General features: G+C 53.4%; 1 protein-coding gene across 2 annotated transcripts; it reads right to left on the reverse strand.

The window, feature by feature from the left end:
- Positions 1-1,012: 1,012 nt before the first annotated feature.
- Positions 1,013-17,896, reverse strand: AMZ1 (archaelysin family metallopeptidase 1; the record flags this gene model as incomplete). 2 transcript variants are annotated; one of them, XM_082645018.1, is made up of 6 exons in its annotated part: positions 1,013-1,555; positions 5,971-6,078; positions 6,579-6,724; positions 7,032-7,160; positions 16,259-16,426; positions 17,593-17,896. In XM_082645018.1, the coding sequence occupies 6 exons, from the start codon at positions 17,894-17,896 to the stop codon at positions 1,013-1,015; spliced, it is 1,398 nt and encodes a 465-aa protein (XP_082501144.1). The 2 variants fall into 2 exon arrangements, with proteins under 2 accessions (XP_082501144.1, XP_082501143.1); XM_082645017.1 differs by having other exon boundaries at positions 5,971-6,147.
- Between the last annotated feature and the right edge of the window lie 6,205 nt (positions 17,897-24,101).

The raw sequence follows: 24,101 nt of genomic DNA on the forward strand, positions 1-24,101 counted from the left end.
GTTTTTCTTAGCAGGCCCCCCAAACTGTCTAAGCTATATGCACAAAATGTAGGAGCTGCTCCTGTTGCCTCTCCAGGTGGAAAGTAGCTGCGCCTACCCATCACTCCACGGGAGCTCTGCTGTCCGGACGAGAAGCATCTCTCCCCAGGACTCGTGAGCAGCAGCCCGGGGCATTTGATAATGAAAACGGGGTCAGTAGGTCAGGAAAACCTAACAATCAAATGTGTGAGTTGCACGTAAAGGAGTTTCAAAGAACAGGAAGCAAAGTTTGACGGAATTAAAGGAAGACAGACAGTTGCACTGGGGTGGTGGATATTTTAACATCTAAACCACTTGTTCTCTCAGCAACTGGTCGAACTAGACCAAAAAACACAGACACAGGTGTTCGGAACAAAACTCTCATCTCCTTGCCCTCACCGGTGTTGGGGTCCAGGCCACCTTTGTCAGAAAACTGTCCTGAGGATGGAGCCGCGGTTTGCTTCCACCTCTGCAAGTCACAGCAGGCAGCAGCACCTTCAGACCTGCACACGGGACACCCTCCCTTCCCGCAGCAGTTGTCAGAAGAAGTGGCACATCTCTGGGCACGTCGTCTGGTAGGCGGTGGCCACCCGGAACTTTCAGGGAGACGCCCACGCCAAGTTCCAAGGTTAGAGTGCGGTTAGTGCCGCAGAAAGGGGCCCTTTCTACGGGCTTGGGGTCGGGGGAGGCGGGGGACCTTGTAGATTGCAACAAGACCCCCTTTGCCCCCCTTTGAGCGGAGGACCCACGTTGGGAACTTGCAGTCTGAGTTCGCCGCAGCAGAGCCCCGAGCCCCAGGCCGCAGGAGAGACAGGCACCTGCTCTGTGCAGTCGGGTGCGGCCCAAGGACGGCCCTCGGCCGCGTCGCGAGGCTGCGGTTGGGACTCGGGGTGCGGGGTCCACGTGCAGACGGATCGCCTTCCGCTTCCCGAGACACCGTCCCTTCCTCCCGCTGCCGGGCCCGCAGCGCCCTGGACGAGACACACCAGCCGTGCTAATTGTCCTCCGCCTTCCAGCGCCGCGGGGACGCCTCAGCCCTGGACGGTTTGCGAGCGCTCAGCTTCCGCCTGAGGGAGGAGAACTTGTCGCCCAGGACTCGGCGCAGCCCCGCGCCGTCTCGGCCGCAGGGCGGGTCCTGCCGGGGGGCCGGGAGCCGCCCCGTGAACAGGTCCCAGCGGGCCAGGGCGTCCACGGCGCCGTCCACCCGCGCCAGCTCCTCCTCGGTCACGTCCCTCTCCAGGGCCTGGATGCAGGCCGCCAGCCAGCGCCCGTGCTCCGCCAGGGCCTCCCCCGGACTCTCCGCGGCCGCCAGGGAGCCCAGCCCATCCTCGGGCTCCAGCTCCGGGCCCGCGGGGAAGGCGTGGCTCCAGGCGTCCGGGGACAGGGGCTCCGACAGGCCGCTGCCCGGCTCCGAGTCGCTCTCGCCGCACAGGCCCGAGTCCGCGCTGCAGGGCAGGGTGTCCTCCGACACGGACGGCTCCCCAGCCGCCGGCCCAGGCCGCGTCCCCGCCGCCGATAGCGTCCAGGTGTACAGTCTCTACGAGGGAGAGACGCAGGCTGAGTCGGCCTGTCCGGCCCCCTTCCCTCGCCAGGGAGCCGCCAGGAGACCCAGCCCCTCTCCCGAGGGGACCCCACTGTGCCCACGACCCAGGGCGAGTGGCAGTCTGGTGCCACAGGGGCCCTCGGAATGGGGGCCTCTAAAGACAGCGAACTTGCAGGAGCTTTGCAAGCCTGACGGTTATTCGTGGATAACTGAGCTGACTTGTTAACACTCTGTTCAAAGCAAAGGGAATGATGGTTTTCCTACATCCCACTAGCGCCTCTGCGCGTGATGCATCCGGGCATCGGAGATGCGATCAGCTACTGCCCACCTCCTCCCCACTCTCCTCCCGTGATGGCTCAGAGCTGGCCGTGGTGGAGTCTTTACACCATGGAAACTGCCAGATACTCCCAATCGAGGCTTTTTCCTTAGAGGGTGCTTACCAGCACACCGCTGACTGATGGGAACAGATCCAGAGCAGGCCCAGGGCACCCCCCTCGAGGTTAGGAGTCGCGGGAAGGCACGCGTCAGGGGAGGGGGACGAAGGGCCTGAAAGTTCGGGTCTGATAGGCGAGCAAGACCCCAAGAAAGGAAGTGGTGAGAAACCCCAGACCTTCTGTAGGCCGCAGCTGCCCCCCCTCCACCTTACAAGCACACGAGGATAATGAGCAGCTTCCGGCCAAGTCCCCACCCCTGCGCTTGGTGCGGCAGGCGCTCTGGTGACGGTGACGCCCACGCCCGTCGCATCCTGCTGAGCGCTGTCAGCCAGTCGGCAGCAGAGACACCTCCCTACGGGGGGGCTGCCTCTGGGTCCCCTCTCCAGCGAGGCAGGCTGCCTCCTCAGCGCCCTTCGACGCGCTATTTACCCCAGAGACATTCAGAGGAGACCCAGGCCGAGAGGCAACTCTGACCTGGACGTGCCCAGCCCCGTGTTCAGGGGTCCCCAGCCTGGGGTCCCCGACCAGCAGCAGCCTGGGAGCCCGCTAGAAACGTAGAGCCAACGCCTCCACAAGCAGCGGATCATCAACTCCTGCCTGTCCAAGAGCCGCTCCCCCGAGTCCAGCCCCCGGAGCCAGTGGGCTGCAGGGGCTGACCATCTCCCAGAGGAGGACGGGCTTCCCAGAACCTCAGCCACGACGAGATTCACTTGACGCGTCTGGCTTAAAACTTTGGGTCTTCAAAGTAAGCCCAAGCTGTTTTGTTGGTGGGCCTATGCCTTCATTTAACTTGGTATTTTCATCCAAAGTTGGATTTAAAGAAGAAATTACCACTCTTCCAAAAGATTGAAGAGGAGGGAACACTCCCAAAGCCATTCTATGAAGCTACCATCACCCTGATACCAGAAACAACGATACCACCAAAAAAGAAAATTACACACCAATATCTTTGATGACTACAGATGCAAAAATTCTCGACAAAATATTAGCAAACCAAATCCAACAACACATTAAAAAGTTCATACACCACAACCAAGTGGGATCCATCCCAAGTTCACAAGGATGGTTCAATATATGCAAATCAATCAATGTGATACACCACTTTAACAAAAGAAGACAAAAACCACATGATCATCTCAATAAATGCAGAAAAGCATTTGACGAAATTCAACATTATGATAAAAACTCTTACCGAGGTGGGTAGAGAGGGAACATATCTCCACATAATAAAAGCCATTTATGACAAACCCACAGCCAACATAATACTCAACTGTGAAAAGCTGAAAGCCTTCCCACTAAAATCTGGAACAAGACAAGGATGCCCACTCACACCACTTCTATTCAATATAGTATTGGAAGTCCTAGCCACAGCAATCAGACAAGGAAAAGAAAGAAAAGGTATCCAAATTGGAAGGGAAGAGGTAAAACTGTCACTCTATGTAGATGACATGATACTATAAATAGAAAACCCTAAAGACTCCACACAAAAACTACTAGAATTGGTTGCATTTCTTTACACTAGCAATGAAATATCAAAAAGGGAATGTAAAAAAGAAAATACCTTTTAAAACTGCACCACAAAATTAAAATACCAAGGCGGTGAAAGTCTTATATGCTGAGATCTATAAAACATTAATAAAGGAAACTAAAGATGATTCAAAGAAATGGAAAGATATCCCATGCATTTGGATTGGAAGAATTAATATTGTTAAAACGGCAATACTACCCAAAGCAATCTACAGGTTTAATGCAATCCCTATCAAATTACCCATGACATTTTTCACAGAACTAGAACAAATAATCCAATAATTTATATGGAACCATAAAAGACCCAGAATTGCCAAAGCAATCCTGAGGTGGGGGGGTGGAAAGCAGGAGGCATAACCCTCCCAGACTTCAGACAATACTACAAAGCTACAGTAATCAAAACTGTGGTATTGGCACAAAAACAGACATATGGATCAATGGAACAGAATAGAGAGCCCAGACATAAACCCACACACCTAAGGTGAATTAATCTTCGACAAAGGATACAAGAATATAAAGTGGGAAGAAGATAGCCTCTTCAGCAAGTGGTGCCAGGAAAGTTGGACAGCTGCATGTAAATCAGTGAAATTAGAACACACCCTCACACCATGCATAAAAAGAAACTCAAAAGGGCTTAAAGAGTTAAACATAATACATGACACCATAAAACTAGAAGAGAGTATAGCCAAAACATTCTCTGATATAAATCATACAAATGTTTTCTTAGGTCAGTCTCCCAAGGCAATAGAAATAAAAACAAAAATAAATAAATGGGACCTAATCAAACTTACAAGCTTTTGTACAGCAAAGGAAACCATAAATCAAATGAAAAGACAACCTATGAAATGGGAGAAAGTTTTTGCAAATGAGGCGACTGACAAGGGCTTAATCTCCAAAATATACAAACAGCTCATACAACTCAATAACAAAAAAAAAAAACAAACCACCCAATCAAAAACTGGGCAGAAGACCTAAATAGACATTTCGCCTAAGAAGACATACAGATGGCCAATAGGCACATAAAAAGATGCTCATCATCACTAATTATTAGAGAAATGCAGATCAAAACTACAAGGAGGTATCACCATACACCAGAGTGGCCATCATTAAAAAGTCTACAAATAACAAATGCTGGAGAGGGTGTGGAGAAAAGGGAACCCTCCTACACTGTTGGTGGGAAGGTAAACTGGTGCAGCTACTAGGGAAAACAGTATGGAACTTCCTCAGAAAACTAAAAATAGAATTACCATATGATCCAGCAATTCCACTGCTGGGCATATATCCAGACAAAACTCTAATCCAAAAAGATAAATGCACCCCTACGTTCACAGCAGCACTATTTACAAAAGCCAAGACATAAAAACAACCTAAATGTCCACTGACAGATGAATGGATAAAGAAGATGTGGTACATATATACAATGGAATACTACTCAGCCATAAAAAAGAATGAAATAATGCCAATTGTAGCAACATGGATGCAACTAGAGATTATCATACTAAGTGAATTAAGTCAGAGAAAGACAAATACCATATGATATCACTTATATGTGGAATCTAAAAAATGACACAAGTGAACATATCTACAAAACAGAAACAGACTCACAGATGTAGAGAACAGACTTGTGGTTGCCAAGGGGGAGGGGGGTGGGAGAGGAATGGATGGGGAGTTTGGAACTATTACATATAGAATGGATAAACAACAAGGTCCTACTGTATAGCACAGAGAACTATATCCAATATCCTGGGATAAACCGTAATGGAAAAGAATATACAAAAGAATGTATGTATATATATATGTATAACTGAGTCACTTTGCTGTACAGCAGAAATCAACACAACATTGTAAATCAACTATACTTCAATTAAAAAATAATAAAAGATTTTTAAAAAGAGAAAATAACCACCACCTGCCTTTGAACTGTGAACTCAGAGTAAAGTGTCTGAGTTTGCAAACGAACTTCCCCGTAGGATAAGGTTTCTCCCTGCAGTGGAGCAGATGGACCCGGTTCCCTAGGGTCCCTCTTGGGCCCTGCTGCCCGGCAGTGCCTCGTGCGGACAGCAGAGGGCAGCATCGCCGCGCTGGCTCAGCCCCCGCGTAGGGCGGGGCCGGATTAAGAGCAGCTCCTGCCTTTCCACAGTGATTCTTGGTTAGTCTGGTTCCGCCTCCTCCTCCGGAGGGGCTGTGAGCCAATTAGGGAGAAAGTGTTGCTGGGGAAGGCCCCTTGGTGATGCCAGAACCGGCCCGAGTACAGGAAGCTCTAGGACAGGGTCTAGTACACGGTCAGTGCCCGGTAAAGACCGGCTCTGATCAGGGTTGCCTGGGAAATAAAAGCCGTGCGCCCCTGTGGAGACAGCCACCAGCACTGGGCCAGGCGCCTGGCGGAGGACTCAGCCAGACCCACGAGATCCGCAGACCTGTTCACCCCTCCCCCTGCCCGCGACTCACCTTGTACCTGTCCACAAGCTTGAAGCCCAGGATGTGCTGCAGCTTCCGAAGGCAGACGGGGCAGAGGTCCGGGGGCCGCCGCAGGGCCTCGTCCAGGCTGAGGGCGCCCTGCATGAGGCAGCGGAGCCAGCGGCAGTTCCCCAGGCCCAGGAGGTGGCAGAGCTCGTGGCACGTGACCTGAGGGAGAAGGTCCCCACCGCCTTGCACCCTGGGGCCCGCCACCCGCCGATCCCCGGGACCCCTGGGTGCGGGGGCTACTCTGGGCTCCAGGGAGAAAGGCAAGCTGGTGTGGTCAGCTCTGGGGGCCTCAGAACATGGAGGTTTGGGTGTCAGACAGACGAGGGCTCAAATCCCAGCCCTGCCACTTGAAAGCTGTGTGACCTTGGACAAAGCACTTGGCGTTTCTGAGCCTTAGTGGCCAGAGTCCCTCAAGTGAAGGATGGTCCTCAGCACTGTGAGGGCTGGACCCAGGGCTCGATGGCCGTCCACTCACGCCCTTCTGATTCCACGCCCTAGCATCTTCCTGGAGCTCGCCGGAACCCCCAGCAGCCCCTCCTCTTCCTGTCCCCCACCTTCTCCCGCCACCTGGGCAGCACCTCAACACCCACCTTGCAGCACTGGACCATCCCCAGGGCGCTGAAGCACACGGCCCGGCCTCTGTCCTGCAGGGGTGCCTCGGGGGCCAGGTCAGGGGTGCTGGGCCCCTGCTGCAGGGATTCCCCCGAGAAGCGTGCAAAGCTACAGACGCCCACTTCTGGGGAGAGGCAGAGAAGCGGAGGCTCCAGGAGCGGCCTCAGCTCAGGGAGCCCACGGGCAAGGCCACCCTCCTCGGGATGCACATGTCCTAGAGGCCCCGCCCTGCCAGCGCAGCCGGTGAAGGAGGCCCCGGGGCCTGGCCCAGGAGGGGCGAGAACTGGGACTGCAGGTTCAAGAGAGCATTTCCATATATGCCCATTCTCTCCCCCAGGAGGGGTTCTGGGAGAAACAGCGAGGGGATGATGTTCCAGGCCCTGTTCCCACCCCTCAGGGCTGAGGCAGGAGGCCCCCAGGTGCCGGCTCACCATGCCCCGGGAGGAACGTGCCGAAGGTGAAGGTCCAGGCCTCGCGGGGGTACAGGTCGGACAGCGTGAGGCCCAGCACGCATAACGCATCGCCCGGCTTGCTGCTCTTCAGGAAAGACAGGATGCCGTCTGCGGGGACAGGGCCAGAGGGGTCAGTGAGGAGGGGGCTGGGCCCCCCGCTCCGGGCCCATCCCCCTTTCTCTGCCTGGGACCAGCTCGTCCCACAGTCGGACGCAAGCTAGTGACATTCCATGAAAAACTCAGACTGAGGCCGAAAACTCAGCAGACAAGCTGCACCATGTGAAGCGGGGGCTACGGGCCTGGGCCTCGGGGGGAAGAAAGAGCTCAGGTTTGGACAGGGTAGTCCAAGTGGGGACACCAAAAAGGCCGCCGGGCCAACGAGACCGGTGTTCGTGGGAAGAGCCGTTGCAGCCTCGGGCAGCTGATTGATGGCCCCAAAGACGTGGCATCTCATCCCCGGGACCTGTGCGTGCGTTCCTCACCTGGCAGAAGCGAGCAGATGTGGTTAAATTAAAGGTCTCCCAGCGGGAAGGTGATTCTGGATTACCCAGCTGGACCCGATGGAATCACCAGGGTCCTCACGAGAGGAGGCAGGAGGGTCAGAGAGAGCTGAAGGGGCCACAGCGCCGGCTCTGGAGGAGGAGGGGCTGCAAGGCCAGGAAACGGGGTCTCCCCGGAGCCTCCCGAAGGAGCCAGCCCTGCCGGTGCCTGGATTTTAGTCCTGGGAGACTTCCATCCTCAGAACTGTAAGAGAACGAGTGTTGTTTAAGCTGCTAAGTCACTGCTAAGTAAGTGGTTACAGCAGTTCCCGGGAGTGCGGGTGTAGACGCGTGGCTGAGGTGGGGTGTGAAGGAGCCCCGAGCGCACAGGCAGAGGGCTGAGAGGCCCACGACCAGGAGGGTCTCAGAGTGATGGGGCGGGGGAGAGGGGAGGCGATACAACTGGGAGACAAAGACCTTCTCCAAGGGCTGTGGCTACAGAGAGGAGCTGAGAAGCAGGGTAGCAGCTGGCGGGGCACAGCGGGCCAGAGAGCGTGTTAGGACGGGAGGAGTCGCAGCAGCTCGTCCGTCCGAGGGGGGACGGCGGGGAGAGCTGCCGGGTGGGTGGGAGCAGGCGCGGGCGGGGGGCTCGGGCGGGTCCGTGAAGAGCGGCTAGGCCAACAGTCCACGACGGGGAGCACGGATGCAGCAGGCGGGGAGCCGCCGTCAGGGAAGCTTGGCGGTCCCCCTTTGTATTTCCTCAGCAAAAAAAAAGCAAGGTCGTTGTCAGAAGGAAGGGGAAGGAGAAGACCTGAGGGCCCGGGGCGCCGGGCACCACCCAGGACCCCTCGGGCCTACAGTCGTGCATTGAGGGGACCACCGGAGGGTGCGTTTTTCTCCAGTCGCGTTCAGCTGCCGGGGAGACAGGAGTCGGATTTACCCAGGTGTGGACAGGAGGGGAAGAGGGTGGCCGAGCCGGGAGGGTAGGAGTCAGGGCAGGAAGCAGATCCAGACAGCGCGACGGGGGAAGGACCAGCGGGTTGTACCTGATGATCAAGGAACCGTTAGCAGGAAACTGGAGAGACGGCGGGAAATGTCGGGGGGGGGGGGGGCGTTGAGAGTGAGTTGCTTGAAAGCCCCACTGCAGAGATGGCACAGTTGCGGGTCATGACAAGGCCTAGCCCAGCACTGTCCGTAGAAACACAGTGTGACCTGAATGTGTGACTGAGTTTTAAGTTTTACTAATTTTAAAGTAAATTAAAACATCAAATTGATTTTAATAATATACATATTTTAACCTAACATATCCAAAATTTTAACATGTCATCAAGTATTAAAAAGTAAGATTGTTTATGTAGTTTTTCATGCTGAGTCTTCAATGCGGGTGTGCGTGTGTGTGTTCAGTAGCCACATGTGGCCAGTGGCTGCTGTCCGGACAGCCCAGGTCCAGGTGTGACCTTGGGATGAGTGGCTGAGACCTTGGAGGAGACCAACGAATGTTAGTTCTTAAGGTGACACTGGCAGTGATGATTGTTACAGGCTGAGCTGTGTCTCCACAGAAAGATAATGTGGAAGTCGTAATGCCCGGTACGTGAAATGTGACCTTACTTGGGGACAGGGTTTGCAGATGTAATCAAGTTAAGGTGAGGTCAGTAGGGTGGGCCTAATCCAATTCGCCTGGGGTCCTTCTAAGAGGAGAAGCGACACAAGCTACGTGATGATGGAGGCCGAGGTTGGACCAAGGACCACCGGCCGCCACCAGGGGTGGAGGAGGTGAGGAGGGGTCTCCCGGAGCGTTCACAGGGGACAGGGCCGGCCAACACCTTGGTCTCAGAATTCTGGTCTCCGGACCGTGAGATAACACACTTTTGCTGTTTTAAGCCACCCAGTTTGTGGTGCTTCGTTACAGCGGCCGCAGGAAATGAACACAGCCATCTAAACCACGTAATCTGACCACGGGAATCCCACCTCTCATGGCCTCTGCACGCCACCTGCTTGCTGAGCCCTCCCGGGCCCCGTTCCTTCCTAGTGGCCCAGGAAGCCTAGGGCGGGGGAAACAGCAGTCTGTTCAGCAGTCAGCAGAGATGGACACCCGGACCCAGGCACCACAGCCCCTGGGGCAGCTGGACAGATGCTGGGTTTCCCCCGAGTCAGGCGGAAGCAATGGCAGGCGTGGTGGCGCCGCACGGGGCAGGAGGGGCGGGGCCCAGGCCGGCCACTGCTCCTCAGGCCCCGCTCAGACCCTCGGGGGCGGGGGAGGGCTGTGCCCAGTGAGGGACCGAGGCTGCAGTCTGGGACAGAGAAAGGGGCACGCCACCGTTGGGATGGCGCCCACTACCTGCCACTACAAGATAAACCAAACAAGCCGAGTGAAACACAAAGAACAGCTTCTTAAGGCATTGAAGATGGGGGACGGGTGGCTACAGGGGGCACGGAGGAAGGCTTGGGGGGGCGAGGCAAGCTATTCTACACACTCTTATGGTGATGGCTATGTGATGTGTGTGTGTGTGTGTCAGGACTCAGAACGGTTACACCCAGAAGGAATAATTTCTCTATATGTAAATTATGCCTCAATAAACAGGACTTTTAAAACACCAGAGACCTAATGAGAAACTAGAAACAGGGAGAAGATTAGAATCCCAAGAGATGAAGCTGAGCTGTTTCTGAGGCGGGGGATGGGAAGGTGACCCTGATGACACAGCCCCTGCTCTGCCGGCTACCCCAAAGGGCCGCACCCGGGGAGAGGAAGGCTGTACTCCTGGGGTCATCAGGGTGGCCCAGACCGTCAGCTCCCTTTGGTGCCTGGCCAAGGGGAAATAAAATCCTCTCTGCAGAAAAACTACATCATCCCAGGCCACAAATTCTTCTAAAAGTTAAACTAATTTTTCACATAAGATGTCCAGCTAACAATCAAAAATAAGACACACAATGAGGCAAAAGAACCAAGACAGAATTAGCAGAAATAGCACAAAGAGCAACATGGGCGCTCCAAATGCTGGACTCACAGACACAGATTATAAAGCGATTATGCTCATAGATATAAATGCTAAATGTAATTTTAGCCGGGAATTGGGAATGATGAAAAAAGTGACACTGGGACATCCCTGGCAGTCCAGTGGTTAAGACTCTGAGCCCCCAATGCAGGGGGCCCAGGTTCCATCCCTGGCTAGGGAACTACATCCCACATGCATGCTACAACTAAGAGTTCACATGCCACAACTAAGGATACCGCGTGCTGCAACTAAGGAGCCCTCGAGCCACGATTAAGGAGCCCACCTGCTGCAACTAAGACCTGGCACAACCAAATAAATAAATAAATAAATTTCTAAAAATTAAAAAACCAAGTGACACTGCTGCATCAAAAAGAATAAAATACCCAGGAATAAACCTACCTAAGGAGGCAAAAAACCTGTACTCGGAAAACTATAAGACACTGATGAAAGATCCTGGGACAAGATGACAGAGTAGAAGGACCCTGAGCTCCCCTCTCACGAGCACATCACAGCTAACTGCTGAATGGCCACCAGTAAAAAAGACGAATCTACCAAAAAAGATACTCCACATCCAAAGACATAAAGAAGAAACCCAAAGAGACAGTAGAAGGAGCACATTGACAATATAATCAAATCCCATACCCCACAGGTGGGTGACCCGCAGACTGGAGAACAATTATATCACAGAAGTTCTCCCACAGGAGTGAGAGTTCTGAGCCCCACACCAGGCTCCCCAGCCTAGGGGTCCAGCATTGGGAGGAGGAGCCCCAGAGCATCTGGCTTTGAAGGCCAGTGGGGCTTGAGTGCAGGAGCTCCACAGGACTGGGGAAACAGAGACTCCTTCCTCCCTTGTAGGATGCACACAAGGTCTTGTGTGCACCAGGACCCAGGGCAAAAGCAGTGACTTCATAGGAACCTGGGCCAGGCCAACCTGCTGGTCTTGGAGGGTTTCCTGGGGAGGCCGGGGGCAGCTATGGTTCACTGTGGGTCCAAGGACACTGGTGGTGGAGATACTGGGGGATATTCATCAGTGTGAGCCCTCCTGGAGGCCGCCATGTTAGCACCAAGACCTGGCCCCACCCATCAACATGGTCCAGAGTTGGGACGCCTCAGGTAAAACAACCAACAGGGCGAGAACACAACCCACCCATCAGCAAACTGGCTTCCAAAGACTTTCTGAGTCCACGGCCACCTCTAGACACACCCCTTGACACAGCCCTGCTCACCAGAGGGCCAGGACCCAGCTCCATCCACCAGAAGCCTGCACAAATTTGATAAACCTTTAGCCAGACTCATCAAGAAAAAAAGGGAGGGGCTTCCCTGGTGGCGCAGTGGTTGAGAGTCCGCCTGCCGATGCAGGGGACGCGGGTTTGTGCCCCGGTTCAGGAAGATCCCACATGCTGCGGAGCGGCTGGGCCCATGAGCCATGGCCGCTGGGTCTGCGCGTCCGGAGCCTGTGCTCCGCAACAGGAGAGGCCACAGCAGTGAGAAGCCCGTGTACCGCAAAAAAAAAAAAGAAAAGAAAAAAAGGGAGAGTGCCCAGACCAATAAAATTAGAAATGAAAAAGAAGTTACAACCAACACCACAGAAATACAAAGAACCATACGCAAAAATCTGTTGCATTCCTATACACTAACAATGAAAGTTCAGAAAGAGAAATTAAGGAAACAATCCCATTTGCCATCGCATCAAAAAGAATAAAATACCTAGGAATAAACCTACCTAAGGAGGCAAAAGACCTATACTCTGAAAACTATAAGATGCTGATGAAAGAAATCAAAGATGACACAGACAGAAAAACATACCATGTTCTTGGATCAGAAAAATTGATATTGTCAAAATGACCATACTACCCAAAGCAGCCTACAGATTTAATGCAATCCCTATCAAATTACCACAGACATTTTTCACAGAACTAGAAAAAATTTTTTTAATTTTAATGGAAACACGAAAGACTCCAAACAGCCAAAGCAATCTTGCAAAAGAAAAACAGAGCTAGAGGAATCAGGCTCCCTGCCTTCAGACTATACTACAAAGCTACAGTAATCAAAACAGCATGGTTCTAACAAAAAAACAGAAATGTAAGAACAGAGTATAGAATTCCTAGAGGAAAGCATAAATCATAGCAGTATTTTTTTGGATCTGTCTCCTAAGGCAAAGAAAAGAAAAGCAAAAATAAACAAACAGGACCTAATTAAACTTAAAAGTTTGCACAGCAAAGAAAACCATAAACAGAACGAAAAGACAACCTACAGAATGGGACAAAATATTTGCAAATTATGCAACTGACAAGACATTAATCTCCAAATGGTTCACACAAATAGTTCATAGAGCTCAATATAAAAAAAAAAGAACCGCCCAATCGAAAAATGGGCAGAAGATCTAAATAGACATTTCTCCAAAGAAAACATACAGATGGCCAAAAGGCACATGAAAAGATGCTCAATATCACTAATTATTAGAGAAATGCAAATCAAAACTACAATGAGGTATCACCTCACCAGTCAGAATGGCCATCATCAAAAAGTCTACAAATAATAAATGCTGGAGAGGGTGTGAAGAAAAAGGAACCCTCCTACACTGCTGGTGGGAATGTAAACTGGTGCAGCTCCTATGGAAAACAACATGGAGGTTCCTTAAAAAACTAAAAATAGAACTATCATATGATCCTACATTCCCACTCCTGGGCATGTATCCAGAGAAAACTGTAATTTGAAAGGATACATGCACTCCACTGTTCATTGCAGCACTATGTACAATAGCCAAGACATGGAAGCAACCTAAATGTCCATCGACAGATGAATGGATAAAGAAGAAGATGTGGTATATTCATACATGGAATATTATTCAGCCATAAGAAAGAATGAAATAATACCATTTCAGCAACATGGATGGACCTACAGATTATCATAGTAAGTGAAGTAAATCAGAGAAAGACAAATATCATATGATATTGCTTATATGTGGAATCTTAAAAAAACTGATACAAATGAACTTATATACAAAACAGAAACACAGAAAACAAACTTCTGGTTACCAAAGGGGAAGGGGAGGAGGGATAAATTAGGAGTTTGAGATGAACATATACACACGACTGTATACAAAGTAAGTAACCAAACAGGACCTGCTGTATAGCCCAGGGAACTCTACTCGATAGTTTGTAATAACATATAAGGAAAAAGAATCTGAAAAAAATAGATACATATGTATGTATAAATGAATCACTTTGTTATATACCTGAAACTAACACAACATTGTAAATCAACTATACTTCAATTAAAAAAAAAAAGTGAGAGAATAATGAAGCCAAAAATAAAAATAAATAAATAAATGTTAAACTACCCTCATGTTCCTGGAATAAATATAAGTGAGTTGTAATGTATTTTACATATTTCTAGATTTGATTTGCTAATATTTTACATTAGAGTTCTTATAATATGAGAAACTGGTTTCCAATTTTCCTTACTAATAATGTCTGTAAGGGCTTCCCTGGTGGTGCAGTGGTTGAGAGTCCACCTGCCGATGCAGGGGACATGGGTTCGTGCCCCGGTCCGGGAAGATCCCACGTGCCGCGGAGCGGCTGGGCCCGTGAGCCATGGCCACTGAGCCTGCACGTCCTGGAGCCTGTGCTCCGCAACGGGAGAGGCCACAACAGTGAGAGGCCCGCGTACCACAAAAATAATAATAATAATAATAATAATAATGTCTGTAAAATTTTGTTATCAATATCTTGCTATTCGTATTGAAAAGAATGCAAAGTGTTTCTACTTTGTCTCTCTTTTGGAAGAACAGAAGAGGCACTGATGAAAGAAACTGAAGATGACACAAACAGATGGAAAGATATAACCATGTTCTTGGATTGGAAAAATCAATATTGTTAAAATGACCATACTACCCAAAGCAATCTACAGATTCAAAGCAATCCCTATCAAATTACCAATGGCATTTTTTTCACAGTACTGGAACAAATAATTTTAGAATTTGTATGGAAACAAAAAAGACCCCAAACAGCCAAAGCCATCTTGAGAAAGAAAAACAGAGCTGGAGGTATCACACTCCCTGAATTCAGGCTATATTACAAAGCTACAGTAATCAAAACAGTATGGGGGACTTCCCTGGTGGTGCAGTGGTTAAGAATCTGCCTGCCAGTGCAGGGGAACACAGGTTCAAGCCCTGGTCTGGGAAGATCCCACATGCCACAGAGCAACCAAGCCCGTGTGCCACAACTACTGAGACTGCACTCTAGAGCCTGCGAGCCACAACTACTGAACCTGTGTGCCACAACTGCTAAAGTCCATACGCCTAAAGCCTGTGCTCAGCAACAAGAGAAGCCACCACGGTGAGAAGCACACGCACCACAGCGAAGGGTGGCCCCCACGTGCTGCAAATAAAGAAAGCCCTTGCACAGCAACAAAGACCCAACACAGCCAAAAATTAATTGATTAATTAATTAATCTAAGAAAAAAAAGAACAGTACGGTACTGGCACAAAAACAGAAATATAGATCAATGATACAAGATAGAAAGCCCAGAAATAAACCCATGTATTTATGGTCAACTAATCTATGACAAAGGAGGCAAGAATATACAATGGAGAAAAGACAGTCTCTTCAATAAGTGGTGCTGGGAAACCTGGACGGCTACATGTAAAGAATGAAATTAGAACATTCTCTAACACCATACACAAAAATAAACTCGAAATGGATTAAAGACCTAAATGTAAGACTGGATGCTGTAAAACTCCTAGAGGAAAACATAGGCAGAACACTCTTTGACAGAAATTGTAGTAATATGTTTTTGGATCCGCCTCCTGAAACAAAAAAAAAGCAAAAATAAACAAACGGGGACTAATTAAACTTAAAAGCTTTTGCTCAGCAAAGGAAACCATTGACAAAATGAGAAGACAACCTACAGAATGGGTGAAAATATTTGCAAATCATATGACCAATAGGGGTTAATATCCAAAATATATAAACAAGTCATACAACTCAACATCAAAAAAACAAACAATCTGATTAAAAAATAGGCAGAAGAACTGAATAGACATTTTTCCAAAGAGGAAATGGAGATGACCAACAGGCACATGAAAAGATGCTCAACATCACTAATCATCAGGGAAATGCACATCAAAACCACAATGAGGCATCACCTCACACCTCTGAGAATGGCCACCATCAAAAAGAACACAAATAACAAATGTTGTCTAGGGTGTGGAGAACAGGGACCCTCCTGCACTGTTGGTGAGAACGTAAACTGGTGCAGCCACTGTGGAGGACAGTATGGAGGTTCCTCAAAAAACTAAAAACAGAGCTACCATATGATCCAGCAATCCCACTCCTGGGCATATATCCAAAAAAACCCAAAACATGAAGCCCAGTGTTTATAGCAGCATTATTTACAGTTTCCAAGATATGGAAGCAACCTAAATGTCCATCGACAGATGAAGGGATAAAGAAGATGTGGTATATATACATATATATATGTATATATACACAACGGAATACTACTCAGCCATAAACAAGAATTAAATATTGCCATTTGCAGCAACATGGATGAACTTGGAGAGCATTTTGCTAAGTGAAATAAGTCAGAGAAAGACAAATACTATATGATATCACTTATATGTGGAATCAAAAAAATAACAACAAACTAGTGAATATAACAAAAAGAAACACAAGCGGTGGACGCCTGCCCTCACGCTGGCCTGACCTGTGCCCACACCACATGCACTCACCTGTGTGGAGCTGGAGCCTGTCAGAGTCCTGACTGGGGCGTGATGAGCAGTGGATGGACGTGGCTGCCACCGATGGCAGACACCTGACCTGCAGGCCCACGAAGAAGGCCTCTGTGCAGCTCCGCAGGTGGTCCAGAAGCGCGCCGCCTGCCGGCCCCTCGCTCAGATCTGGGGGCGGAGCAGTGCCGTCAGGCCCCCTGCCTGCTCCTCGGAGCCCCCATCTGCCTGTGCCCAGCACCCTGGACACGGACCAAGGCTGGAAGCCAGGAGACCTGCGAGAAGGTGGCTGCAGTGTCCCCAGGCCAGCGGCTTGCCCAGGAGGTGATTAGAAATGCAGATCCCCAGGCCCACCCCAGATCTCTGGAACCAGAGCCCGCATTTTAACAAGATGAGCTGTCAGCGGGGAGACAACATGGATGGTTTGGGAGTTTGGAAGCAGAGTCTACAGACAGAGGTGGCCGACTGGCCAGGGGAGGATGGAACAGGAGGGGTGCCTGCAGGCCTCTGGTCCTCAGGGCAGGAGGGTGGGTAATGAGCCTGCGTGGGGCAAGGCCTGCCTTGGCATGCAGAGCCCGTGGCCCGCCCCTCATCCCCAGCACCTGGCCAGCAAGCCCCAGAGAGCCTGGTCGAGGCATCTCGGCCCTTGGTCCACGCACAGCCCCTCACACCTGGCGTCCCCAGTCTGAGCGCTGGAAGACCACGCAGGAGTCCCCGAGTCCCCGCCAGTCCCTGCCAGTGTCTCCAAGTATAGCTTCGGGGCTAAGAGCAGGGCACTGGGGTCAAATCCTGCCTCTACCAGCCAACAGCTCTGTGACTTGGGCAGGTCAAGTGACCCCTCCCAGCCTCAGTGTCCTCACCGATGAAGTGGGGTAACCCTGACCCCAGCACCCCACACCACAGAGGAAGCAGCCAGTACAGTGCCTAGGACAGCACTGGCTTCAACAGATGGGGCCAGGGGTGCTTCTACCCACAGGTGGGTGAGGCGGCACCTGTGGGTAGAACAGGGCAGTGATGCTGCCCAAGGGGCCCCAGGGCCCTGGGCTTTCTGAACAGCGTGGAGCTGGGGGCAGGGGGAGGGCTGAGTCTCACCCCCGAATCCCAAGCACACCAGCACATCCTCCTCGTATCAGGTCCTGCCTGGGGTCCGGGCACAGACATCCCCACCTCAGGCTAGATCTAGGCCCTCGTCCTCCCCACCGGGGTGTCCTGATGGCCCAGGATGCCACCCTCCAGCTCATCGCCACTTGCTGCCCCATGGGGTCCATGCCCATGCCCGCCGGTACCCATGGGCTGCAGGTGCCCATAGGCTGCAGGTATGCACGGGCTGCAGGTACCTATGGGCTGCAGGTAAATGTGCTTCCGAGCCAGGCTCTGCTTCCGGGGCGCCAGGGCAGCGTGGAAGGTCTCGAAGTCCTCGGGAGCCTCAGGGCGGCTGAGGAGCCAGTCGAAGCCCGTGTGGATGAGCAGCGTGCGGAAGAACGTCCTCCGGGGGTTGTAGGCCTCAGCCAGGAAGAGCCGCTCGGCTGGGGAGAAGGTGGACGTGTAGAGCTGCCGCAGGGCTGGGTCGGTGGACAGCAGCGCGTCCTTCAGGGCCCGGGGGCCGAAGCTGAACTCCTGGGCTGGCCGGCACTGCAGCATGACGGGCCTGGCCACGCTGGGGAGGCCCCACGGCCGCCCATGCACCGCCCAGGGCCTGGCCACCAGCTCGTCCACGGCCTTCCCTTGGGCCGAGCGCAGCGGCCACGTGGGCTCCCGGCACGTGGACCAGAGGCTGAGGGCCTGCGAGGCCCAGCTCCGCCTGGCGTCGGGCCTCCTCGGCGGCAGCAAGCGGCTCGGACACCCTCTGGCCTGTCGGCACCTGCAGGGAGACGCCCGGCTGAGCCTCCGGCCGTTCTCTCAGGCCCGGGGAAGGGGCTCTGTGGGGAGGAACGCACCCCCCAGGACACGGCAGCTGCACCCAGCCAGGCCAGGAACGCCGTTTTCTCCTCTTCTCGGGGGCCGGGTCTTTAACCAGCACCAAGTGTGGGGAAGCGTCCTCCCTCCCCCGAAGCAGGGATGCGGTTTCCATGGAACCCTGGTGAGGACGGCGCAGACTCGCCCCTTCCCAGCCCTCAGGAGGGAGGGCATGCTGGCAGTGAGATGCCCCACCCTTGTGCTGAGCACCCGCAAAGCCAGAGGCCCCTCCGCCAGGAAACCAGCCACCCCTGAGCCCTCTGTGGTCACCCCACTGCCTGGGCCACCTCAGCACCTGCAGCCACCGGCTTTCCCAGCAAGGGCCCCATGGGCCTGTGGATGAAGCCGCGATGCCCAAGTCAGCGTGGCCAGGCCAGCCAGGGGCTGGACAAGTGTCTGTGGGGAAGGAAAGCGAGCCCCACAGTGCTGGCTGCAGAAGTTTCCTAGCACAGGCGAGGGGCAGGCACACGTGCCGACCACGGAAGCGTCAGTAGGGAGACGTGGGGAAGCATCAAAGAGCACTTTAACTGCTGGGGGAGGCCAGGCGGGGAGGGGAGACGCAGCGGGGCGGGGGGGGGGGACAGGTGGGCGGGGAGAACTGTGACAGTCACTTCACACAGTGGGGTTTTCCTCCCGACGCAGGAGCGGAGTCTGGCTGGCGCATCCCGGGTTAATCAGAAACAACGCGCCCTCCCACCGCACACCCCGAAAAGCTACTGGGAAGGGACTGGCTGCCGTGGGCTTGACTGTGTCTCGGAGGGGGAGGGGGAGGGGGAGGCGACGGAAGGAACAAGCCAGAGGAGCGAAGATGCACAAAGTAACAGATCAGGACTAAGGCGAGAACAGCGCTCCGGCGGGTCCCTGATTGAGAAAGCCAGGCAGATGCGCAAACCCATCTCTGCAGAGCACAAAGTCGTGAGGCCCAGACCGGCCGAACTGGAGAAACAGGAACGGCCTTGTTTTTGTGGGAAGAATAAAGAAACGAGGCTGTACTCCCTTTAGCTATAACCTCAGTTTAAAATGTTCATCCAGGGCTTCCCTGGTGGCGCAGTGGTTGAGAGTCTGCCTGCCGATGCAGGGGACACGGGTTTGTGCCCCGGTCTGGGAAGATCCCACATGCCGCGGAGCGGCTGGGCCCATGAGCCATGGCCGCTGAGCCTGCGTATCCGGAGCCTGTGCTCCGCAGTGGGAAAGGCCACAACAGTGGGAGGCCCGCGTACCGCAAAAAAAATAAGTAAATAAAAAATAAAATGTTCATCCAGAAAATAAAGGCATATATGCATATATGTGTGTATGTGTGCATATACATACATGTAAACATATACACATATATTCATATAGAGGGGGAGATTGGGTGTATGTATAATTTATAAATCTTCCTCCAGAAAATTATACACATGTGATTTTTTTCCAGGGATATTATATACATATGTGCATACATACACACATACATACACACATGGATGTGTTTTTTCAGTTAATTGCTGGCTTAGGTGAAGGGAAAGGAACCAGGATTGAACACCTACTGAGATCCCTGCCAGCAGAGAGCTTTAAACATTTCTTTCTGCATATATATTTTACCAATTTACATCCAATTGTGTGTGCAATCTTACATCCTCTTAGTATATTATGAGTGCTTTCCCTAATCCTTAAACAGTCTATAAAAAAATGCCATTTTTAATGGCTGGACAAAAACGCCACAGTGAACATCTTCGTATATGGCTCTGTGTTTCCTTTTCCTCAGGAGAGATTCCCAGAAGATACTGTGTGTGGATGTTTAAAGAATCTCGATTTGTAGGGACTTCCCTGGTGTCCAGTGGCTAAGACTCTGCACTGCCAATGCAGGGGGCGCAGGTTCAATCCCTGGGTGGGGAACTGAGATCCCACATGCTGCACAGCACAGCCAAAAGATTAAAAAAAAAAAAAAGAATCTCGATTTGTATAGCCAAATTGTGATTTGTATAAATTGCGCTTTTGTACAAAAGCGATTTGTATTTGCTTTCCAGAAAGGTCACACCAAGTTGCAACCCCATAGCCCCCCGGATTTCTAAGTAGTCAGCAGCAAACAGAAACAGTCACCAAGAGCACTGAATACCCCACTGCATTCCAGGCGGGGCTTTAACACCCAGGGAAGCGGGGACAGTTATTATCCTCATTTTCAAGAGGGTGAAACTGAGGCAGAGAGTAAGGTTAAAACTAGCTTAATCAAAGCCATACAGCACATAAGAATCAGAGGTGGGGGCTTTCCTGGTGGCGCAGTGGTTGAGAGTCCGTCTGCCGATGCAGGGGACACGGGTTAGTGCCCTGGTCTGGGAGGATCCCACATGCCACGGAGCGGCTGGGCCCGTGAGCCATGGCCGCTGAGCCTGCGCATCCGGAGCCTGTGCTCCGTAACGGGAGAGGCCACAGCAGTGAGAGGCCCGCGTACCGGAAAAAAAAAAAAAAAAAAAGAATCAGAGGTGGGATTGGAACACACAGATTTTCAAGTAGCCCCGTCTCCACCACCGGGAGCCGTAGGGCTCCACCTTCTCAGGACCCCTGCCCAGACCCCCGTCCCTGCCGCCAGACACTAGGGCAAAGCTAACAGTCTGTAATGGGATGAACAACGTGCTCCTGGGGTGTCGGAGAAAATGGCAGCCACTTGGGAACCACATCACAGGGCGCACACGGAAGGGCCACGGTGGCCAGTTCTCCAGGAGCCCAGACCAGGTGCCAGGAGGACCCAGTGAGGACACACTGTGTGACCAGAAGGACACGGTCAACATTTCCAAGGGGGGCGGATGGGCAGGGTCCCGGCGCAGGAGCCCCTGTGGCTCCCTTCCTTTCCCGACCCCACAGTCACCGCGTGCCTATCCATCCGTGGGGCTCGGCCTACACCTGTGGATAAAACAGGCCCCTGGCCTCGTGGAGCCTGAATGCTAGAGATTTAGGCGGACCATAAAAGGCAAGAAAAATAAGTATTGTCTAGTGTGTTAGGTGAGTAATGGTGCCTGAAGAGGAGAACGCAGGTCAGGGCATGGGGCTCAGGAGGGCCAGGGCTGCACTGCCTTTTTCCAGAGGGTGACCAGAGCGGGCTTCACTGAGAAGCCGGGCAGACTGGAGGCAGGGAGCCGGGCAGGGGGGCTCCCGAGTGGAGGGGCACGTGCAAAGGCCCCGCTGCACACACACAGCGCACACAGGCGGGTGCAGGGGCAGTGGGGAGGCCGGCGTGGTTCTGGGGGGGGAGGGGGGAGAGGGAGGGAGGAAGGCAGGGCCACGTCGTGCAGCCTCCAAGCCGGGTGTTCCCCGAGCTCTGGCCTTCCCCACCCCCGGGGCGAGGAGAAGGGGCTGACATGAGCAGCGTGAAGCTGCAAGCCGGGCTCTAGGAGCTCCTCCCCCGCGGTGGCCTGGGTGTGAAGGCAGACCCTCCAGGAAGCTTCAGGCGTGGTCAGTGGGCCACAGGGACCCGGGGGCCAGGCACAGAGCGGCACTCAGCAAACCCTGAGGACGGAGTGCCCTGAAGGCCGGCAGGGGCTCTGACCTGCACTTGGCCCTGTGACCTTCAATCCCCCTGGGCCTCAGCCCGGTTCCACCTGTCTTCCTTGCCCAGAGCAAGGCTGGACCCAGCAGAGAGGAGGTGCCAGCTGCAGTCCAAGGTCCGCCCTGAGCCCCGGGAGCGGCCTTGAGCGCTGACACCACGTGCATCTCACCAACCTATTTTTGTTTCGAAATGCAGCCCACGGGACCCTGGTACCTGCTCCGGGCTCTCCCCAGACCTCCGCTCACCAGCACCTCCCACAGCGAGCTGGAGGCTTCTCAGCGGACAATTACCGCTACAGCATTCCCTGCTCTCAGAGCCGGCTCAGAATTATTCTTTCTGTAATTGGGAGTGGCCTATAAATTGCTCCTCTGGGGCCGCGGGGGCCTTCCAGACGCCCAGGAGGGTCTGTGTCACAGCTTTGCTAAGGAGGTGAAAGTGGGACAGACCCCGACGTCCGAGGATATCCCTCCTCACAGGTCCACCGTCTGTAAACCACAAGTCACTTCTTGACCCAGCACCTCCTCTGAACCCACAACTTCCTGAAACGCAGCTGTTAGCATTCACATGTCTTATAGGCAAGGCCATGGAGGCTCAGAGAGGCGAGGCCACTTGCCCAGGCTTGCACAGCTCACCAGGATTCAGACACGGTACTCCTGACTCCCGACAGAGAAGTAAGGCAGACGATAAAAGGCAATAAAAATAAGTATTGTCTAGTGTCACTCTGGGCCTCGTGTGCAGGACCTTCTCCCACCCCCGAAGAGTCTTTCCTGCCAGTACCCACTCTCCCTTACCACCCACCGACCCCGCTCAGGGCCTTCACTGCCAGCAAACACCTCAAAGCTAGGCAAAGCCTCGGGAAACGAAAAACGCCTGCTTTTTACCAAAAGTTCAAGGGCCCTGGCACGTCCATCCCAGGAGTGACTTGGGCCCAAACTGTAAACCTCAGATGGCCCAGAACCGGCCAGGTCCTTCTGGTCCTGTGCGCCAGAGGGACCCGAGGCACAAGCGGTGTTTCCAAGGAGGCCGCAAGCACTTCCACCTTAGGGCCCGTCTACACCGTTATGAGCCGTGTGGGATCCTAAGAGCTTTGGTTCATGCGGTTACATCGATCATACGCCACATCTGAACTTAAAAACAAAAGCTGTGTGCAACACAAGGACACAAAGCGCCGCCTCCACCGGCAGCGCCCACCTGACGCCACGGCCCAGTACTGCTGTGAGCGCTGAGGGTCCTGAGGGTCCCTAGAACACACTTGGAGAACCACCGTTTCACTCTGACTTCTCCCCCCGGGACAACTGATTGCAGGCCCGCAGGGCCGTGTTGAGCACGCGTGTGTTTGGAGCAGCCACGTGGGAAAGACAGGCCTGGTGTGAAGCAGAGACCCCCGAGCACCTGCCCCGGTGCAGAGCCTCTGGCCTAACAGCCACGCAGAAGCCCAAAGAGCTCGGAAGAAATGGCCACCTTAGCCCCAGACCGGCGTGGGCTGACAGGTCAACGGGAGGCTCCAGGTTGGGCCCCAGGGTGTGTGACAGGTGTGTTCTGTCCGTCCGCATGGGTCCCGCTCTCTCTGGGGTCCGGCCATCTGTCTGCCCAGATAGCATTTCCTCTCAAGATGCCCGGGCGGCCACACTCTCTTCCTGGGTCACTCGGGGAAACCCTGACCCTTCGGTCCTGCCAGGTCATTTCTGCACAAGACCACCCCTCGTGCAGAAGCAGAAGCTGGACGTGGGCAGAGACCGAGGCTTAGCCCCAGGCCAGGGGGTGCCGAGGGAGGGGACCGCAGCCAGAGCAGAGGCTTCCCGGCCCTCCCCGCGACCCGCCAGCCCGCTAATCTTGGCAACAATGAACGCTCTCCTCTGCCCATAACGTGGGGCAGCAGCTGCGGGGCACAGGACGCCGGCCTCGCGCCTGAGCCCTGCAGGCATCATCTCATTCAAGCCGCACAACCCTGCACCGCTGCAGGTACCATTAACAGTGCCCATGTCTCAGATGGGGAAACCGAGGCCAGTCCAATCTCAGAGCCATGCCTCGCACTGGAGCCAGAACTCTCAACGTGCCAGTGGGCTTCCAGAAGCAGAGAAGGTCTCCCCAGTAGTACACGGTGAGATGTCTCTGCCCTGCCCCTGTTAACACTGGGACCGTGGCCAAATTTTTCAGCCCGCCTCCCCTCTCCCTGAGGCGCCCACGTCCCCCTCACCTGTCCACTGTCCTGCCCAGAGGCCAGGGAAGGGCGTGTGCTGGTACAGGCCGCTTCCACTCCCACGGGAGGGCCTGCTGCAAGAGGGGCGGCCCCAGACCCCTCAGCCCGGGCACCTGCTTCCCAATCCGACTGGACAGATGCCTCAGACTTTGGCAAGAAAGCACGCTCTG

Source organism: Mesoplodon mirus (assembly GCF_964341445.2).
Source record: "Mesoplodon mirus genome assembly, chromosome: 15".
NCBI classification, from domain to species: Eukaryota; Metazoa; Chordata; class Mammalia; order Artiodactyla; family Ziphiidae; genus Mesoplodon; species Mesoplodon mirus.